Below are 19,028 nucleotides of genomic sequence, written 5' to 3'. Positions count from 1 at the left end.
TTGTCAACATACAGTTGAGACAAACTCAAGGGTGGGGACAGAATTGTGTTTCGATGCCTCGTCTTGAGGCGCAGGAACTGAGTATAGCATGTTTGGAGCATGCGACGTGTCTCAATTTAAGAGCAGAGGCCATGCAGCCGTTCTCGTTCACCCAATCCAGCCAGCCGCATCATTGAGACCAATGGGTGTCATTCACATATCAAGGGGCGCAGATATACTACAAGAAGGTCTTCCAATGCATTCGAACTCTTCTGGAAATGCTCGTGCTCGGTTCATGGTTGTGGTTCTTGGAGATATAGCTCTACTAGAAGAAGAACAAGAATGAGGGCGTAGGAAGAGCTTCGGAAGAATCGAACAATATAGTTCGAATTTACAGCGAAGGGCTAAAGCAGGAACTCTTTCCAATATGTAAACCACGGATTATTGGAGTGAGCGCGCCAAGACCGGGAAACACATTGTCAAACATATCGTCACGGAGATACATTAGAGAGCTAAGGATGAAAATTTCAAGGATAGCCAAACTGAAAAGATAAGCAGAATGCTGCAGAAGATTAAAATGTACAAAAGGAAAAAATAGAAAGGAAAATGGCTCCATAGGCAAGCCCTGGCTATCCTTAAGTCCCAGGGGCCCAATAGACAGGCACCTAGAAGAACGTCACTCAAGTGGTTGCATCTGGAATCTCCGATATCCCCGCTTCCCTACCATATATTGAAAGCTCATGATTCCATCCTCAGACTCTACCACCTGGGGTTGAAAGCAGAAAACTTAACTCACCAATACTTGGAGAGACTTACTATCTTCATTTCCCCTAAACTATGCACCCACCACCTGCGTCGATTGGCCTTGCTGGGTTGTAGCTGTGTCGTTGCCTGAGGCGTGCGGGGAGGAACCTCTACAGAAAACAGTTGTGAATCCCCAGAACCTTGACCATCGTCTTTCCCTCGCGTCACGATGACCTTGTTTTCAGGTCAACTCTAATTATCTTATCTGCAACCTTATTAACATCTGGCACGAAACCGCAACCAAAATCAGCTCCGCATTTTCCTTGTCTCTGCTGTTCTCAAACCACTTGCGTAGAGGGGGCCGTCAGAGAGATTGCTCAGAATGGCCCGAATCAAATTTACCGGGCCTGTGTCAACGGTCCAACTACAGCCAACTCCTATTCTCCAAGGCCTCATGTCAAAAGGTGACGTCTCTGTCCAGACTGAAAGGCAGGCGGAAGTGGAGAATATCTCGAGATCCATAGTTGAAGAGAGCACAGCCTTGAAACAGCAGCAAAGCCTGGAATTGGTACAAATCATGCTGCACGTCTCGGTGAGTACACCTGGCCGAGTCTGGTTTATCTCCTTACTAAGGTTAATCGGATGTTTATAGCTCGGGACGTTGTTCTATCTCCGGTCAGTTTGTCCTCACCTTGTGCCATATTAACAGACATCCTGATCTGTACTTCCCAAAGCGAGTTTCTACCGCTCCCGTGCTTCGACGATCGAGATCTGAAAGAGGCTCAGAGGGAAAACGCTTTATCATACAGAGAGTTTATAGATGGAAAACCGCACCCCGGAGGAACCGGAGTTCTTTCACAAGTCCCCTTCGGGACCGGGAGGAGGGGACAACCACTGAAGATCATCGTCCGCGATTCCGACCCCAAGGCTAATATGATACTCGATGTCCTGGTGCGTCTGCTGTCTACGTTGATCTATATTCAGACCATTGATGGGAGTAGGAAAACGGCATATTTGATGCGCTCAAGAGAAATGTCCTCGGTGCTATTCAATTCACCATTCTTGTTGACAAAGACAAGCCAGAAAATGTCTTGGAGACCTATACTTTTACTTTCAAATACTCGAAAGGTTCTGGCGGTGTGAACAGTCGCCTTGAGAGTCTGTCGATCAATCCTGTGGGCTGTGTCGCCGATTTGAAGTCTGCTCAAACGGCCAGAGTCGGTCTAGAGACGATAGTTCGAAGACTGATTACACTCAGTACCTTCCTACCGAACCTCCCACGTATTCTCCTCCTCTGTTATATGAAAGACGTACTGGCTAATTCTTTGACAGATAAAAGGAATCTGGGAATCCATTTATTCTATACCGATGACTGTCCCCCGGAGTACGAGCCTCCCGGGTTCACCGGCGCGATGAATGACGTGATCAAATATCCACTTAATGAGAACTGGAGAAAGGAAACCCAGTCTTGCGGAGCAATGAATAGCGGATGGCATACGTAGGCGTCTTTTCCCGCCAGAGTTATTTCCCTTACTAATTTTATAAGGGTGGGACTGAAAGTGACGTCCCTCAAATGGACGGGACCCGACCCAGAGGGGTCGGAAATTGTACCGAAGGTGCCCATGGACCTCGAATATAGAGACGTGGTGCACCGATCTGAGGACATTGGACTTGCCGAGGAGAAAATCAACGAGGATGACTTGAAAATCCGATGTAAGAATTGTCATCTAAAAAGTGATGACTTCAGGCGAGGCTTACCTTTAACAGCGGTTCGTTCCACCGACATGTCTCAGGAAGCAACCCAAGATATCACTGAAAGAGAGAAGTTGCAGATGATGATTCCTGTAAGCAGTCCGATTGAAATCATGAGCATAGATTACATAGCTCACCAAATCAGACCCAGAGGACATCCCCTCTGCCGGACAGCGAACTCGTTCCGACCCAACCGATCAATCCCAGACCCGTAGTTGACCATGTCGATAAGGGAGACGCGCATCCAGGCCATGGGACTATACTGTCACAGAAAAAAGTTGCCGAGATCCAGAAGCACGTTGGGCCACGAGATAGGACTCTCGGCGAGGGCAACGAGAATCAGCAAAGCGTTCGATGTCAATGCGGATGGGATGGAGAGGAATCGGAAATGGTAAGCTTGTTATGTTTTGCAAATGCTGAATGCTAAGTCTAGCAGATTGAGTGTGTTTTCTGCCATTCACGTCAGCATGCCGCATGCTACGGATTTGACAGCTCGGACGACCCCAGAATTCCTGATGTCCATGCGTGCTATCAGTGCCTACTTGAGCCCAATGAGGTCCGGTTACTGAGCGAGATGACTAGTCTGGTGCTCTTGAGACGAGCCCTTAGGATCATTATGGATGAAGGCTATCCAAGTCATACTTCATTATTTACTCAGAAACTCCGTAAGTTCAACCGTCGGTGTCAACTGTGAATTCGACTGATGAGTGGCAGACTGCAATGGGCAAACTATTATTCAGATTACTGATATACTGAAAAAACAAAACATCCTTCAGCCGACTCCCGGTTACAAACAAAGAGGATTCCTCAGGAAAGGCTTGCCAAAATTCAAGATCTCGCCCTCGGAAGAAATCCAGCAGAAGATGAAAGAAGAAATACTCAACCCAATGGCAAAGATTGGGCATCACGTGAGTGTCTTCGTACCATGAACAGACTTCGAGTTCTAAGACTATTGTAGTATGTTCTACCTCGCTCCTTGGCCGGACCCGCTTCTCGAGATCAGGCTCCCGTTATAGGAGCAAATGTGGGAATAGACCAGGAAACTCCGAAACGAGCAGAGTCTCTCGGCAAACCGGCGGAGGAAAACTGTGCGCGCAAGAGAAAGCAATTGCCGCAGAGCCACGAAAATGATGACGACTCCGATGACCTTGATATGAACAGCAATCAGCCACCGACGCAGGCACAAGCCATTGATAGCCACCTCGGCGGAACCCACGAGTTAAAAGACACTCCTGTTGATAACTCAATGACTTCCCAGAAAGAAGGGCTCGATAGCCCATCGAGTAGCGAGGGCGCACTTCGACGTAGCAGCAGGAAAAGACGCAAAATCAGCAATTACTCTCGGCTGATTGATATCGGCGCTGCAACGAGCGAGGATGAACGGGTGCTTTGAAATAGATCTTGATTTTGTACGGTTTTGTGCGACGGGTGCTTGACCAAAATCAAGCCGGCGAATAAAAAATCACGAGTGCCCAAAGTCAGTTCCGAAGCTCTCAGCTCCGCAAGATTCAACCTGGAAGCAACTGGCCGTGCTGATGCTTTATTCAAGGAACGCCTTCTCATTCCTTTCGTGCACGCAGAGCTCCTGGCCTAAGGGTCACCCCTAGCCTTGTGGCCTAGGATCCCTCGATTCACGGGGAGAGGGGCTCAGTAAGGGTGACATAAAAGAGCAAGAGGAAACAGGAAGAAGAGAAAATGAAGAACTGCAAGAGTCGGGGTCTAGCTGAACGATGTTTGTGCGAATTATTGACATGATAGATGTATTAGTATCGAACCTTTGATCACAGCTTCTAACAATTGATATCTTGAGCAGCCAGCGTAGTCGTAGTGTCAGTCAGACTCAACTAGCCATGACCATCCTTATATTCCCGACCATTAACGAATTCAATTCTACACGTGAGAGCATGCAAAACAGGAAAAAATTCACACTCTATCATGAGGATATTAGCCCGTCGAGCTTCTGTGATTGAAGAGGAAATGCAGACCTGTTTACAGGAGTCCGTCTACCGAATCGAAGACACCGGACCCAACTTCCAACATATGCTGCTGACAATTCGACTTCATGATGCGTCCTCCTGTAGGATCTCTAGCTAGCTATGCCCGGAAGAATCCTCCCTAACTAGCTGCGACTCCTGCAGCCCCGCCTCGTTTGACCACTTGGCTGGAGCAGGGTTTTACGTGTTCAACTTGTCGAAAGATCGGTTTGCTTCCTATTGCCACAGCTGGCTATTTGTACTCACGCTTGAGAGCAGTCCTCCACAATTATTAAACCACTAGTGACCTTGAAAGACCATGTGTATGGGACAACGTGAGCTTAGGTCATCAGGGCTCCCAAGCCCAATTGAGGCCGCTGTTGAGACTGAAACCAGCTACGCAGCTTGATCGAGGCTTATTCATTCTTTACCTACCCAACAAAGGAGTCAAGAGCTGGAATAGGTTTTAGATCACAGTCGCAGAGTGCCGTATATGACACAGACCTGAGACATACGGAGTAACGGTGCCATGGGTCCATGAATGTGATGTATCAACAACGCCAAAGAGATCTCCGCCGATGGATCGATCCGATTCTCCGCGACAGTTCATGTTAGATATCACTCCATATTTCCGATATATCTTCGTGGCAGTATCCCTTGCTTCTTTGGCCAGCAATACTCCGTAGTTCAGGTGCTCTAGTCTGTCAAAGCTGCATGACGCCTGCAGATACTAGATAGATAGACAGAACACTGAGGAGGAGTGGTCGGTGGCTTAGGTGAAGCGACGGATTTGTCAGGATTCGGTAGATCTTCTGTTTATGTCTTTATGGCACTTATTGTGATTCTGGCTTCTGTGCTCTGTGAGAAATTTCTGTACCTGGTCCTATCGCCTGGACTCAGCTCTGCCACCCCTTGGGGCATATTGCAAGCAGTAGATTCAGCCGTATTTGAAATTCACGATTCAGCTTTCAACAATCGACCAAGTGGGTGAGTTGATCTACGCTTGTTCGCATTCCGGTACGTGCCACAGACCTTGATGCCGGGGTACGACAATCATTCGCATCTCATCCGTGGACTTTCAGTGACGTCCATTGCCCCTTCCTGGCATAAAGTTAATCTGGTCCGTGTGATTCTGGATGACGAGTGGGCTCAGTCGATCGTTCCCCTGTTCATCGTCTGTCGGTGGAGATGTTCTTCACCTTGTTTCGGAAAAAAAAGGCTAGTGTTTTTTAGAATAAGTCCTGGCCAGCACGAACATTGTCGGCGTGTTGCTGAGGCATTGGAGCTTCTCTGACTTGAACTGAGAAGCCAGTGATGCACATCTTGCCCTTATGGGCAACAGATCTAGTCAATGATCTCTTCACTTCTTTGGGACTCTTCCAATGGACCTGTCAACTATTGACGGCGATCCGTCATGTCATGCATTGCAATGATGGTATAGTCGATCGTTAGACAGAAAACAAGGCGAGCATGCCCAACAATCAAACCAGACTTCACCTTACTAGTTGTGGAAAAAGGATCTTGTGAAGTTCTGTTAGTGTCTGAACTCTGAAGCAGCTCGATTACCGGAGAAGGAAATCAGCTTAGACTCTGTATGTTCTACTACCTTAGGACTTGCAGTATTCTACTTGGCAGAGTTTCCTCTATTCTGGATCGAGAATAGAACAGGAGAATCTTCCAATCAGCAGCACTTGGCCCCTGTCTACTCAGCCTGGAGGCAAGCCTACCTCATGCCAGAGTGAGGCCTTGGTGAGCGGGAGGGTGATCGGCATCGATTTCGACTTCAGTCAGGAAATTCAGGACTGAGGCAAGCCGAATAATAATAGTTCAAGCCATGAACCAGTTCCTGGCACGGGGTAGCTCCATAATTAATATCTAGCACTATTATTATTAGGCCCATCGATCGAGTTGGTGGCAGAACCAGTGGAGGATGAAGTCCCAAGTGGGTGGTTTTACCCCTTAAACTCTCTTGTCAGTGTCGACCCTTTTTTTGCGGAATTGCTGGTACAACCAATGACTATTATTATTGCCCCCGTGCAGTATTGTCATGTTTATTGTCCCCAATCGCCGAGTTGATATCATACAAAGAAAAGGTACATCCGAGGAAAGTCATGATCGTGGAGAGATGCCATAAATTCGCAGACAGGAGACTGATTATCGTTGAAGCAGTCCGCGTGGAAAAGCACGTGTCAGCATCAAAAGCGCCCAATACGTCTCATTGTGTCCCGATTCTGAAGGACGATCACGAATCCATTCTCCGACTATTGAATTCTTAGAAAATCTCCTGGAAACTAGAGAAGTATGCGGAGGGAAAGCAATAAGCTATCTCTCCTCACTGCTCAGGTTGATCATCAAACCCTGGTTGCCAGGTTGAGACCAATAATCCGTACTGTAGGACTTATAATAATAATAGAACCCCCTGGGAATCCCAACATACTGTGCTCGACACGGAGTACCTATCCCTAGTCTAAGGTAGACATTATTATTATTTCATCTCTGAATGCGGTCCTGGTTCTCCGTACAACTGTTCTGAAATAATCAATTATCTAGCAGCTAATCTCGAGGCACTAACTTCTAACAGACTTAAGTGGATTTATTTCAATTAGTTGAACCATGGAGTCCATCCGTCCATCGACGCATCGCCGCCCCGTGCCTGCCGATGATTTCCTTTCCTGTCCTTGCTAGCTGACGCTATACCCATTACACGGCCTCTACCACGGCTCACACAGGTCTCGTTTCCACCAGACATGCCGTCTTCTGTGCAATTTGATGCAGGTCAGAACCAGCCCAAGGTGATAGTGCTAGCACTGCAATCTAGATATCACACAGGTACTTTACTTAGCGCTTGGGCGGTGTTGCTCACGATTGACGTCCCACAGTCCACACAGCCCACTCTTACTATGACAAATTAAACTCCGTACGATACTTTTGGCGGATCTCCCTCGACTCCTTTCTCCATCGAGTATCAGCTGTGGATTGGCCAATGCGATTAAGATGTTGGCGCTCGAACAACCTTTTTCCTTCCCATACGTAACCCCTTAGCTGGAAGTGGAAGTTCCTCAGGTACTCCCCTCTTCGTCCCCAGATACCAGACGATCAACCAATAGCGCCAATCGAATATCTAGGCTCGCACGGCCAGAAATTGGTGTCTCACTCGACTCCCTGCTCACTTGTTCTTGTGCATCATTGAAAAGCATAAGGGTGACCTGTCGAAGGATGTTGCTGCTACGAAGCTGACCTCTGATTCCTTTTCGAAGATCTCCTACCGATACTTTACTTCCACTCCCTCTTTATCCTAAATCTCTAGAGATAGCTTAATCACCCGAAATCTGACGATTCTCGACAAGGCCGTCCTTGGAAAGCAGAAGAGCAGCATTTCCGGAACGCCTTTGCGATAACAGCCGACGAGGACGACGTTTCGATATTGCACCTTGGCTTCAGTTCCCGACCCCGAATTCCCTTCACGAAACTATAACATCTGCTGGCGTGGCACAGCAAACTGAATTGCGTCATGTCTCAGCCGTCATTGGCAATTCCGCTGAGGTCATCGAGTATGAATGCTCAGACCACAGGAATGCGAACGAGCAACAGGAGTCAGGAGAACCTGAGATGCGAGAAATCATCGAAAGCCCACAAGATCTTGGGAACGACAGACATCTCATTTCAGGAACATAAGCAAGATGACGCAAGGAGAAATATCCGGGCCAGTTTCATGAGAACATCAGAAAACAAATCGACAAAAAGCGGCACATTCGTCCCTTTTCCGTCGGGCTATCTTGACACAACCCTACCATCCCAGCACCTTCGCGTCAGAGCATCGTCCCCGCTTTTGGGACAAGAGTATCTGTCTCAAGATGTTAGTCCTCCTCTTCCGAAATCATCGAAGAAAATCCATCAGTTCGGGTCATCGTCGACTCTTTTCTCCTATTTCAGTTCGAGAGAACCCACCGGTGAGCAGAGTTCGTCACATTTGAGCACCGGGGCAGCAGCAAGGAGTCCCGAGTCGCAACAGGGTGGTGCCAGTCCGGGCCGAGGATCAAATATAGATTCAAGAATGAGCCTAAGGCCAGCCAAAACACCCGTCAAGGAATCAAAGCGGAAAATGCGGCCACCAAGGATTGATCTTTCTCTATTGTTTCCCAAACCGCGAGAGACTGCCGCGCCTCTTTTGTCCCCGCAGCGCCTGACGAGCTCTCCGTCTCCAATCTCGGTGACTTCTGAATATCCTTCCACTCAAATGAAGAGACCAGAACCGCCTACAGTTGTGAAGCGACCCACGAAAACATCACCCACACGAGCGCCTGCCGGTCAGCTAGATACCCTGCAGGAGAACGATAACGCAAAAATAACCTCAGCAGTTCGTGAGTCAAAGAATATGGATTACTTGGGCGCGTCCTTTGAACGAACAGTGAGGACTAGCGAATTCGATATGGCCCTCGACAAATATTATGACGCCAAAAGTCTCAAGTCCATCAAATCAGCGCAATCCGGGCCATCTGTCTTGAGTTCACAAAGCCCGGAAAATACGCGAGCCCCTGGTCCCAAATCCAGAGAGAAAGCGTTGCGGAAGATGTCGTCCAGTGGCTCTGTTGGGGGCTGGAGCAAAGAAACATACTTGTCTCCAAAAAATTGCGCCTTTCCAAGGCCAAACCACAAATCAGACTCGTCAAACACACGCAAGTCTGCCTCGCGGGAAGACTCGGCCGTCGACAAGGGATTAATGTCAAAGAAAAGCAGCAAGAGCACATTGAGGAATGTCGATTTAAACAACTCCAGCGTTCTGTGCCTTTCATCCTCGGAAGATGAAAGCGATGGAGATGAGGCGCCAAGCAAGAACATAGGCGAACCTCACAATCTTACAGCAAGAGACAGCTTCGTCACATTTGAAGACGAGTTTGACGCAGAGATCTGTATGGCCTCCGCCGCACAAGCCACACGGGCCTCGACATTACGGCGGGTGGACGTATCCAAGCTGTCCAGCAAGGGCAGCTCTCAGATCCTCCCGAACAACTCATCTGTCCATCGAAACCCATCAATGTCTTCAGCGGGCAAATTATCTTCTGCGACAAAGAAAAGCCGATCACGTCGGTCAAGCGGCATACCTACCATCTCCGAGCCTGATAACGATGATATCTTCAGTCAATTCAGGAATCCGCCCCTATCTCAAAAAGAACGCGATAGGAGAAGTCGAGTGATGGCAGTGACAAGGCAAGAAGAACATCTCCTCGAGGCGATGAGACAGCGGAAAGGGAAGATCACTCCAAGTATATTTCAGCAGGCACAGTATAACACCAGCCTGGAGCCTGACCAGGGTTCAATGCTTTCCTCGCCTTCCCGTGACTCTTTCTACGGTTCGCACACCTTCTTGCGATTGAGTCCCGGGCTGCCACCTCAGCGTCCGTCACGGGCAGATCAAGGTGCAACCTACCATGACAAGGACGGTACTATTTCTCAGGGCGCTGCTTCTGATGCTGAACAGAAAACGATCAACTCAGGTCGCGCAAGCGTGGCGTACTCTGAAAGCCTACCATCTCCCGCTACCAGCGGGGCATCACCGCTGACCCCGACACTGCCTATACACCGATTCTCACCCCTTCCATCACAGAAACCGCCCCCACGTCGTCCTCCTCCCGCCGTGCCTCAGGCTCAGAGAAGGCACTCCAGAAGACGCACAGATAGCAGCGAGGCGATTGCCTTAGACGCAGCTGAAGAGTCGGGAGAGGGAAATGAGTTTCCAATTTGGGCACTTGACTGGAACCAAGCCAGTCGCAGTTTAGCTGCTGTACACTAGATAGGCGGTGACGTTGACCTTTCACTCTCGTTGATTTTCTTTCCCTTACCTTTAATCTCGCACATCTGGAGCTGCCACTCACTTATGATCTCTCGTTACTTTGTTCTTTGTTTATATCATGTTCTGCCGCGTCATTCCCTCCACATCAAGCGGATCATCTCTTATGTCAGAGCATTGTCGATGCTCCACCGCAAGTTTGCAACATATACCACATGAGTTTAGTATATTTCCTTTAAATTTGACGATGCCTTGCATGCAAGGCATACCATCTCATCATTCTACTGCAATGCTCTATAAAAGGAAGGCAAATGACAAGTCGGCTTCGAAATACGCTGCCTTACGGACTCCCTTACTTCATGGAATCTATATGATCACTGTGTGTACAAAGCCAATTGTATATTGTCCAGGGCTCAAACTACAAGCAAATGCATTCACTGGTGGGGAACTCGTTCTTGTATGCAAATCAAACAGGGACAGTGTAGTGTGTAGGATTTCTGTTGGTTTAAGGATAATGTCACCGAGCCCACGATTCAGGCTGTGTGCTGCTAGGGTGATGTGGCTTGCCAACCTGCAGCGAAGGAGCGCCTTGGATCTCCAGCAAGTCAGACTAAACTGGAGGCGAGGAGGATCGTCCCATTGTGAGACGAGACTGGACTCTGACGTCAGACCCTGGAGCTGGAGTCGATCTAGGCCAAGCCAAAGTATTACGTAGGAACAAGTTAACAGGTAACAACTAGGTAATAACAATGGCAAAGATTACTTTTCATGTAGTTGATCAAGGACGTCAATCGATTCATTGGCCTATTTTTTCTTTGTGGCTGGCCTAGAAACTGGCGAGCTGGTGGACTGCGGATCATCAGTATTTGTTACTGGCGATTGGCGGACAAGGGGAGTCAAGACTCAAGGCTCAAGAGTTGAGCAACCAAAGTGAGAACTAGAATCAGTATTATTACCCTAGACTTAGACCCTCTCCGTGGCCCACACACCGCCCCCAGCTGGTAATTGTGGTACCCCAGAATCCACACAGAATCACTGATCGCTCTCCTGGTGGACTCCCTGTCTGGATCTTGGGAGGTGCTCGTCGCAGGGGAGGTCTCTATTTATGCTGACGACCGCTTGCTTGCCAGGCCATTTTCATTCTTGGTCTTCAGGTTTTATCTTGGCTATCTGACGTCGTCGTTATTTCCATCCGACGCCCTGTGCGATATCACCCCCGGCTTTTCGTCTAAATACGCGCGCTCCGAGGGTCTTTTGTCTACATTACGCTGAGGACAAACGCCGCTTTTTGTCCTCTCTCAGCGGCAGTTTGCTGGCGGACTGCAAGGCTTAAGCCTTAGTGTGAAGAACCGCGAAAGATTTCCCGTTCCCTGTCCATCGGCACGCGCACAACTTATTTCGCAGCCCTCGGCATTTTCTTAACGACCCTTTCTTCCAAATCAGAATCACAGGCTAAATCAGCCAACAACGTACATCTTCCAGTGGGTTGTGTTGCGGTCATTTTTAAGGGGCTGGCACTTACGATAGTGTTGTCACTATGGGGGAACATACTCGGGGCCAGTCTTCAGGCCTAGGAGGCGTTTTGAGACGTTCCTCTTGGATGCTGGTTAGTCTTCACTGAGGCATTTTGGTTTGGACTGCGTGTTTCTTTCTGAACTGCGCCGAGCCAGAACATGGTGATTTAAGTTTCTATTTACTGACTTCTCCTTTGTAGCTGACGGTTCAATATACGGCGTTCGTACTGGTAAGATTTTCTTCGACTTGGAGCAAGAGTGACACTTAGCTAAATTCCATTCTATAACAGCTTTTGCATTATTCCCGAGTCATGCCTCCCACCGGAGGTAAACGATACCTCACGTCTACCGCAGTTTTTCTCAACGAAGTCACCAAGCTTGCGATTTCCTTGACGGTGGCCCTCTACGAAGTATCGAGATCAGCTCCCCCATCGATGCCTGCCACGTCGCTCCTCTCTTCGTTGACCAGTACTGTGTTCTCTGGTGACAGTTGGAAACTTGCCATTCCTGCCAGCTTATACACCCTCGCGAACTCTTTGCAATATATTGCACTTTCCAACTTGCAGGCCGCCAACTTCCAGGTGACGTACCAGTTGAAGCTCCTCGTCGGCTCCATTTTTGGCCTTGTTCTCCTGAAGAGAGCTATACCGTTGCGTAAATGGGGTTTCCTGATTCTTCTTCTCGTCGGCGTCTATCTTGTGCAAATGCCAGATGGAGCCACCGATGAAATCTCACTGGATCACGAGGCCGTGCATCACTCTTTCCCCCGCTCATTCGAAGAATGGAAAGCTGTTAGAGGAAAACGCGCCAATTTGCACAAGCGTTCAGCAACCTACGAGGGCATTGAAGAGGACTTATTGACCGCCATGCCGCGATTGAACAGCACAGTTGGTCTGCTGGCTACGATTGGGGCCTGTGTCGCTTCGGGGCTCGCCGGTGTGTACTTTGAGAAAGTACTAAAAGACAGCGTGAAAACCACCTCTCTGTGGGTGCGTAATGTGCAGTTGTCCGTGTATTCTTTGTTCCCAGCCCTCTTCATCGGTGTCGTCTTCCTCGACGGGGAAAAGGTCGCCGCAAACGGCTTCTTTGAGGGCTATAATTGGGTTGTTTGGTCGACTATCGTGGTCCAGGCTATTGGGGGCATCACGACCTCTTTCTGTATCAGCCACGCATACAAGGACGCAAGAAACGTGGCCACTGCCATTAGCATTGTCCTCAGCACTTTGGGGAGTGTGTGGTTGTTTGGTTTCGAACTCACGGGGAACGTATGTATCTCACTCGATCATGAACTTCTGCGCATGGTGACTGACGTCTGACTCCTTCAGTTCATCCTTGGGACTTTCGCGGTGCTTGTGGCCACATTCCTCTATGAGGATTCTAGCTTAGATTCCAGTCCTACTCAAGCTCACGGCATCCGTCCACCGCCAATTCGGATCGAGCGGTTTGAGAAGGAAGCCAAGAGTGATGAGACTTCACCTGTCGCAGGTCCGCAGAACGAATTCTCGATAAAGCTCCCGAGCACCCCATTCCTGTCTCAAGCTGGGTTGTCCACCTCCAGACCCACGTCGCCAGGCGTTGCTAGAATCAGCTCTGGCCGCACTACAAGCGGCGGCTATTTCGATAAGCAGTCACGGGATGAGTGAGCCTACCGACTTCCAAGCATATCCCGCCTTCACCTTGTCAATATTTAGCGTTGCTCCGGTATCCGTGATATCGAGAAGTAAATAAGAATGTCCGACTCCGAGTCATTGCATTTCTTTTGGAGGGAAGCGTAGCAAGTCCTTGTACTCTATACCTTTTGTGACCATGGTTTGATTTTGGTTGTTTAGTGTGATGGTCATTATATCTCATATAGCGTGAATCATGGGAGATGTCCTGATGTGTATGAGTGTATAAGGTTGAATGAATGAATATGAACGAGCTGGACGTCGAGCTTCTCGTCCCAAGGATATTTAACAGCACTTGATTCAATGATTGTCTTGTTAACTCCTCTGCATCGAGTTCTCCCACGTGCTCTTCTCGCCTGGGGCATCTATGCCCTCCCGCCTGGCCCCTCCTCATTTCGGGGCTTGCTGCTGTTCCACTGAATCTCTTGCACTCATCTTCTCCGTTTAAAGCTTCTTGAAGCTGGACGCTGTCTGTCCCTTGTCGATCATCATGGGGCGCAAATCTCACGAGCCCCTCTCAATAACACGACATAGTGCTTTCAACCAAAGGCCGATGGGCGCAAGGCGGGCCCAGCCTGGGTTGTCTACATCAAAAGCAATTATCGATCAAAGACTTATCGAGGGCGCTCAGATCTCCCAACCTTGGAACAGACCTCGAGGTCATGAATCTGAGAATGTCGATCACTGTAGCCATCTTGTTGGTCCGGATTTGCCGTCCTTCCATAGCGATGATCATCAACTGGACGCCTTTGGTGAGTGATTTTGACGGCGACGAGTCGATACAATGGGGTCGTGGATTGAGTTGACGGAAAGATTCCAGACCTCGAACTGCTTGCTCAGTCGGATGGAAGCAACCCAAATCCATTGAGGCAGCCGGCTAACTTGAACTATCCATCGGTGCAACAGAGAAATGATGGTGAGAAGCAGGTATCTAGATTTTTCCAGAGTACGCTCATGCCTCGCCTATCCTGTATAAAAGACTAATGAACGCAGCGAGCTCCCACATAACGCCCCTCCGAAACTTGGATTCTAGCTCATCGGATCTAGGTCTGGGGTCACCTTCTAGTCCGCTCAGTCGATTGCAGCCCGGAAAGACGATTGTAACTCGTCGGGAGCGAGAGTATCAAGCGAAGGGGCCTTCGAGACAGTACCACGAAGACCAAATATTGCATGAGGAAGAATCGCCGTCACACGGAAGTTCTACACTATCGATTAGTACAGCGCAATGTCAGAAGAGCCCCTTCGAAAATATTCCCATGTCAGTTAGAGGAATCGTCCTTGTCTCAGTACATGAGCTTCCGGATAGCTACCGGTCCATCTTCCATTTCCCGGTTTTCAATGCTGTACAGTCGAAATGTTTCCAGCGTGTCTACAAGACCGATGACAATATTGTGCTGGCAGCTCCTACTGGAAGCGGTAAGACAGTCATCATGGAATTGGCGATCTGTCGCTTGCTCAGCACTTTGAAAGATGAGCGCTTCAAGGTTGTGTACCAGGCACCGACCAAATCCCTGTGCTCCGAGCGTTTTCGGGACTGGAACAGGAAGTTCATGTCCTTGGGACTCCAGTGTGCGGAGCTAACTGGCGACACTGATCATACGCAGCTCAGGAGTGTCCAGAACAGTCAGATCATCGTCACCACACCCGAGAAGTGGGACAGCATGACTCGGAAGTGGAAAGATCATGCGCGGTTGATGCAATTGGTTAAGCTTTTCCTAATTGATGAGGTTCACATTCTCAAGGAGGCTCGTGGTGCGACGCTGGAAGCGGTTGTGTCAAGAATGAAGACATTCGGATCGAATGTTCGCTTCGTTGCGCTGAGTGCTACGGTCCCGAACTCGGAGGATATTGCGAGCTGGCTCGGGAAAGACGCGACGAACCAACATGTACCGGCGCACCGACAGCACTTCGGGGAGGATTTTCGCCCTGTCAAGCTCCAGAAGTTTGTGTATGGTTATCAGTCACACAGCAATGATTTTGCCTTCGACAAGTTATGCGGTTCGAAGTAAGCATGCAAATTTTGTCCTGTCGCGGATGTTACTGAGGTCTACAGGCTCCCCGATATTCTAGGTACGCATTCATGTAGAAAGCCAATCATGATTTTCTGTTGTACCAGGAAATCGTGCGTCGCTACAGCAAAAGAGCTTGCTCGTCTATGGTCCATGACCAACCCCCCGGCAAGGCTATGGACAGCATCGGGCAAGTATCTCGAAGCCCACAATGCGGACCTCAGAAGTACGCACTGATCTCCAGTTCGTGGGTATAGAACTAACTGGATGGCACAGACACGCTGATGGCAGGAGTTGCATTTCATCACGCCGGTCTTGACCCTGCTGATCGCCATACAGTTGAGTCTGGGTACCTGCAGGGACATATCGCCGTCATTTGCTGTACCTCAACCCTGGCAGTGGGGGTCAATCTCCCATGTCACCTTGTTATTATCAAGGGTACAGTAGGCTGGCAGGATGGTGGCTGCAAAGAATACTCCGATCTCGAGATGATGCAAATGCTTGGTCGAGCTGGTCGACCTCAATTCGACGATAGCGCTATTGCAGTGATCATGACGAGAAAGGAACGAGTTCAACATTATGAAAAACTCGTATCTGGGTCTGAGACACTTGAGAGTTGTTTGCATCTCAACCTGATCGACCACTTGAACGCCGAGATTGGATTAGGTACCGTCACTGATGTCGATTCCGCGGTCAGATGGCTTGCGGGTACTTTTCTGTTTGTCAGGCTGAGAAGAAATCCAAAGCATTATCAACTCAAGGAAGGGGCCAGGAAGAATGATGAAGACGAGATGCTTAGGCAGATTTGCGAGAAAGATATCAAACTTCTGCAAGAGACTGGATTAGTTGCTTCTGAACGTCTCAAGTCCACACCATTCGGAGATGCCATGGCTCGGTATTATGTACGGTTCGATACCATGAAAACTTTACTCGCCCTGAAAGCTCACGCAACTATATCTCAAGTGGTAGGTCAGCCCGTCCTCTGTTCGAAGATAGGAGAAATTCTAATGGTTCTATTCAGCTTTCTGCAATTGCTGAAGCAGAAGAATTCCGCGAGATAAGGCTCAAGGCAGGCGAGAAGTCGCTGTATAAAGAACTGAACCGAGCCAATGGCATAAGGTTCCCGGTGAAAGTTGATATAGCGCTTCCAGCTCATAAGATCCTATTGCTCATCCAGTCAGAGCTCGGTGGGGTCGAGTATCCGGACGGCGAACAATATCAGAAACACAAGTTTGCTTTTCAGCAGGACAAGAATTTCGTGTTCTCTCATATCAATAGGCTCATTCGATGCGTGATAGATTGCAAAATCTCCCTTGAAGACTCAATCACCGCCAGGAATGCCCTCGAGCTCGCAAGAAGCTTTGGGGCCAAGGTTTGGGATAACTGTCCTCTGCAGATGAAGCAAATCGACCAAGTCGGTATCGTGGCAGTGAGAAAACTTGCAGCAGCTGGGGTTACCAGCATCGACGCCCTGGAAGCCACAGAGCCCCATCGCATTGATATGATCATGAGTAGGAATCCGCCATTCGGGATGAAACTACTTGCCCGTGTTGCCGACTTTCCTAAGCTTAGAGTGAATGTCAAGTTGGTAGGAAAGGTATGTTTCTCTGATCTCTTGGCGAGATGGTCTCGCTGATAGCTTATTAGGAAATTAAACCCGGAAAACCTGTAAAGATACGATTCAAGGCCGAGATTGCTTTCATGAATGAGAAAACCCCGACTTTCTTCCAGCGGCGACCTGTGTATGTCTGCTTCTTAGCAGAGGCCTCCGACGGCCATCTGATAGATTTTCGGCGTATCAGGTATGACTGGGCAGCCTTCATAATCGCACTGCCGAGCTGACGGCCTTATAGTGCAAATAAACTTCAGCAGAGTCAGGAGATACCCTTAGATGCAGAGCTGAAGAGCCCACACCTATATATAACATGCTATGCGATGTGTGACGAGATCGGTATGTTAAACTCCTAGCTTGAACCGCGCCTTCGCAGGTTTTGCTCAATCCCAATAGCCGGTACTTTGAGGTCTGCGGAGCTGAAACCGGAGCTGCCAAGTGTCTTCTTCCCATCTCAGCCAAGGGAAAGTCAAGCCTTGGAGTTGATGCAGCGGCCAAGGATGAATGTCCCAAGCCGCGACACCGACGACACTCCGATCAACAAAAATGATCAAGGAGCAGACGATAGTATCGAGAATGATGATTGGCTCTTTGACGACTTGATGGAGACAGGTATGTCACCACTCAACCTGCCGTAGACACAGACTAAACAATATTGAGCAGACGAGGCAAGCAACTGGGCTGCCGTCGACCAGTCAACCGGCACCTCCCGGAGTCGGGTTGAGGAGAAAGGCTTGAAAGACCGCAAGCCTGTGAATCCAATTACTGAAACCGAGAAAGAGCCACCTCGGCTAGACAATGGCAGATATGCGTGTAACCACAGGTGCAAGGACAAATCAACGTAAATTCCAACCAACTGCTATCCATCCGAAAGGGAGCTGAACCATGGATAGGTGCAAGCATCTCTGCTGCCGAGAAGGCCTCGAGAAGCCACACAAAGCCGCCCGGAAGCAGTCTGCTAATGGCAATCAGGCGAAGAGTGGACTTAACCAGCTGACACTCTCAGCCAGCATTCCTAGAATAAAGGCTGGAAGGACCTCGACGATCGAGGCTCGGGATAAGAGTAGTGGTAAGACACACACCAAGGACGTGGGATCCACGGGTATCGACTCAGATATCACTGATATCGGGGACATTTTCCACCTCAACTCCACCAGCCATGTCTCCAAGCCTCAATGCTCTTCAAGTGACTATGGTGATGATAGCTTTGACGACTTGCCCTCGCCATCAAAGTTGCTGGTGGGTTGTAGTACGCGCACGAATCAGGTGAAAGGGGAGACCGAAACCTTTGCCAGTAAATGTGATGATATAACCGAGGCGGATGATACTTGGACCGACGTCGATGACTTGTTCACGTATACTGTTCAACCTTCATCCACTGACTCCCCAGAACAAATCAAAATCCACACTGCCACTTCAGCCACGGGAAAGCAAGATCAGACATTAGTACTACCGGATAATTCCATGTTTGAACGAAATGCTGTCCCTAATGAGGCTGATATTCCAAGGACCTCTGAGACGGACGTCGACAAAGCGCTAGACCCTTCCCGAGTCTCAGATGAGCACCGCGGACGAAAGAGGGACCTCTCATGGCAGACCGGACGAATCCTCTCTGACGAAAGGATGGAGAAAAGAATGAAGCATGACGAGCTGTCTCGGATTCCTCGCGGTCAAGTTGAAACTGCTATAGGGAAAGAGACAAACGGGAGCATTCAGGGCTCCGCGAACCTACCAGAGGTGCCAAAGGACTGGGATGACATCGACCCTGCTTTGCTGGATGAATTCAAAGACATTGTCAATTTTTTCTAGACGGTAATACAAAGGAGGAGGCAACAGCAATGCCAGGATTGAAGGAAAGAAATATGGAATATGAGACTGGAGATTTGATTGATGGTATTGTTTGTCGAAGTTCAAGGGCAAGTTACGAGGATGGACTCGCATATCTGTATACCATATTTGAGACTGTAGCAGATACACCACATCTTTATTA

At 49.0% G+C, this 19,028-nt stretch overlaps 4 protein-coding genes across 4 annotated transcripts; all 4 read left to right on the top strand.

Annotated features, from left to right (window-relative positions):
- Nucleotides 1–1,105: 1,105 nt before the first annotated feature.
- ALT_0193 (uncharacterized protein) lies at nt 1,106–4,069 on the top strand (the record flags this gene model as incomplete). The annotated part of the gene is made up of 12 exons (XM_033564356.2): nt 1,106–1,315; nt 1,376–1,398; nt 1,458–1,674; nt 1,725–2,004; nt 2,056–2,221; nt 2,270–2,436; nt 2,491–2,567; nt 2,621–2,866; nt 2,912–3,140; nt 3,190–3,383; nt 3,434–3,859; nt 3,923–4,069. 12 exons carry the CDS (start codon nt 1,106–1,108, stop codon nt 4,067–4,069), a joined length of 2,382 nt encoding a protein of 793 aa, XP_033420247.2.
- Nucleotides 4,070–7,959: 3,890 nt separating this feature from the next.
- Nucleotides 7,960–10,239, top strand: ALT_0192 (uncharacterized protein; the record flags this gene model as incomplete). The annotated part of the gene is made up of 1 exon (XM_033564355.2): nt 7,960–10,239. The coding sequence occupies one exon, from the start codon at nt 7,960–7,962 to the stop codon at nt 10,237–10,239; it is 2,280 nt and encodes a 759-aa protein (XP_033420246.2).
- A 1,822-nt stretch (nt 10,240–12,061) lies between these two features.
- Nucleotides 12,062–13,393, top strand: ALT_0191 (putative UDP-galactose transporter; the record flags this gene model as incomplete). The annotated part of the gene is made up of 2 exons (XM_033564354.2): nt 12,062–13,015; nt 13,076–13,393. 2 exons carry the CDS (start codon nt 12,062–12,064, stop codon nt 13,391–13,393), a joined length of 1,272 nt encoding a protein of 423 aa, XP_033420245.2.
- Nucleotides 13,394–13,907: 514 nt separating this feature from the next.
- Nucleotides 13,908–18,847, top strand: ALT_0190 (ATP-dependent DNA helicase MER3; the record flags this gene model as incomplete). Its single annotated transcript, XM_089598933.1, has 12 exons — nt 13,908–14,169; nt 14,238–14,333; nt 14,411–15,422; nt 15,471–15,487; nt 15,554–15,652; nt 15,703–16,391; nt 16,448–17,023; nt 17,074–17,228; nt 17,280–17,377; nt 17,435–17,650; nt 17,702–17,879; nt 17,932–18,847. The coding sequence occupies 12 exons, from the start codon at nt 13,908–13,910 to the stop codon at nt 18,845–18,847; spliced, it is 4,314 nt and encodes a 1,437-aa protein (XP_089456597.1).
- Nucleotides 18,848–19,028: the final 181 nt, after the last annotated feature.

The sequence above is a fragment of the Aspergillus lentulus genome (assembly GCF_001445615.1).
Source record: "Aspergillus lentulus DNA, contig: Alt01, strain: IFM 54703, whole genome shotgun sequence".
Classification (NCBI taxonomy): domain Eukaryota; kingdom Fungi; phylum Ascomycota; class Eurotiomycetes; order Eurotiales; family Aspergillaceae; genus Aspergillus; species Aspergillus lentulus.
This window is presented reverse-complemented; position numbering and strand designations above follow the sequence as displayed.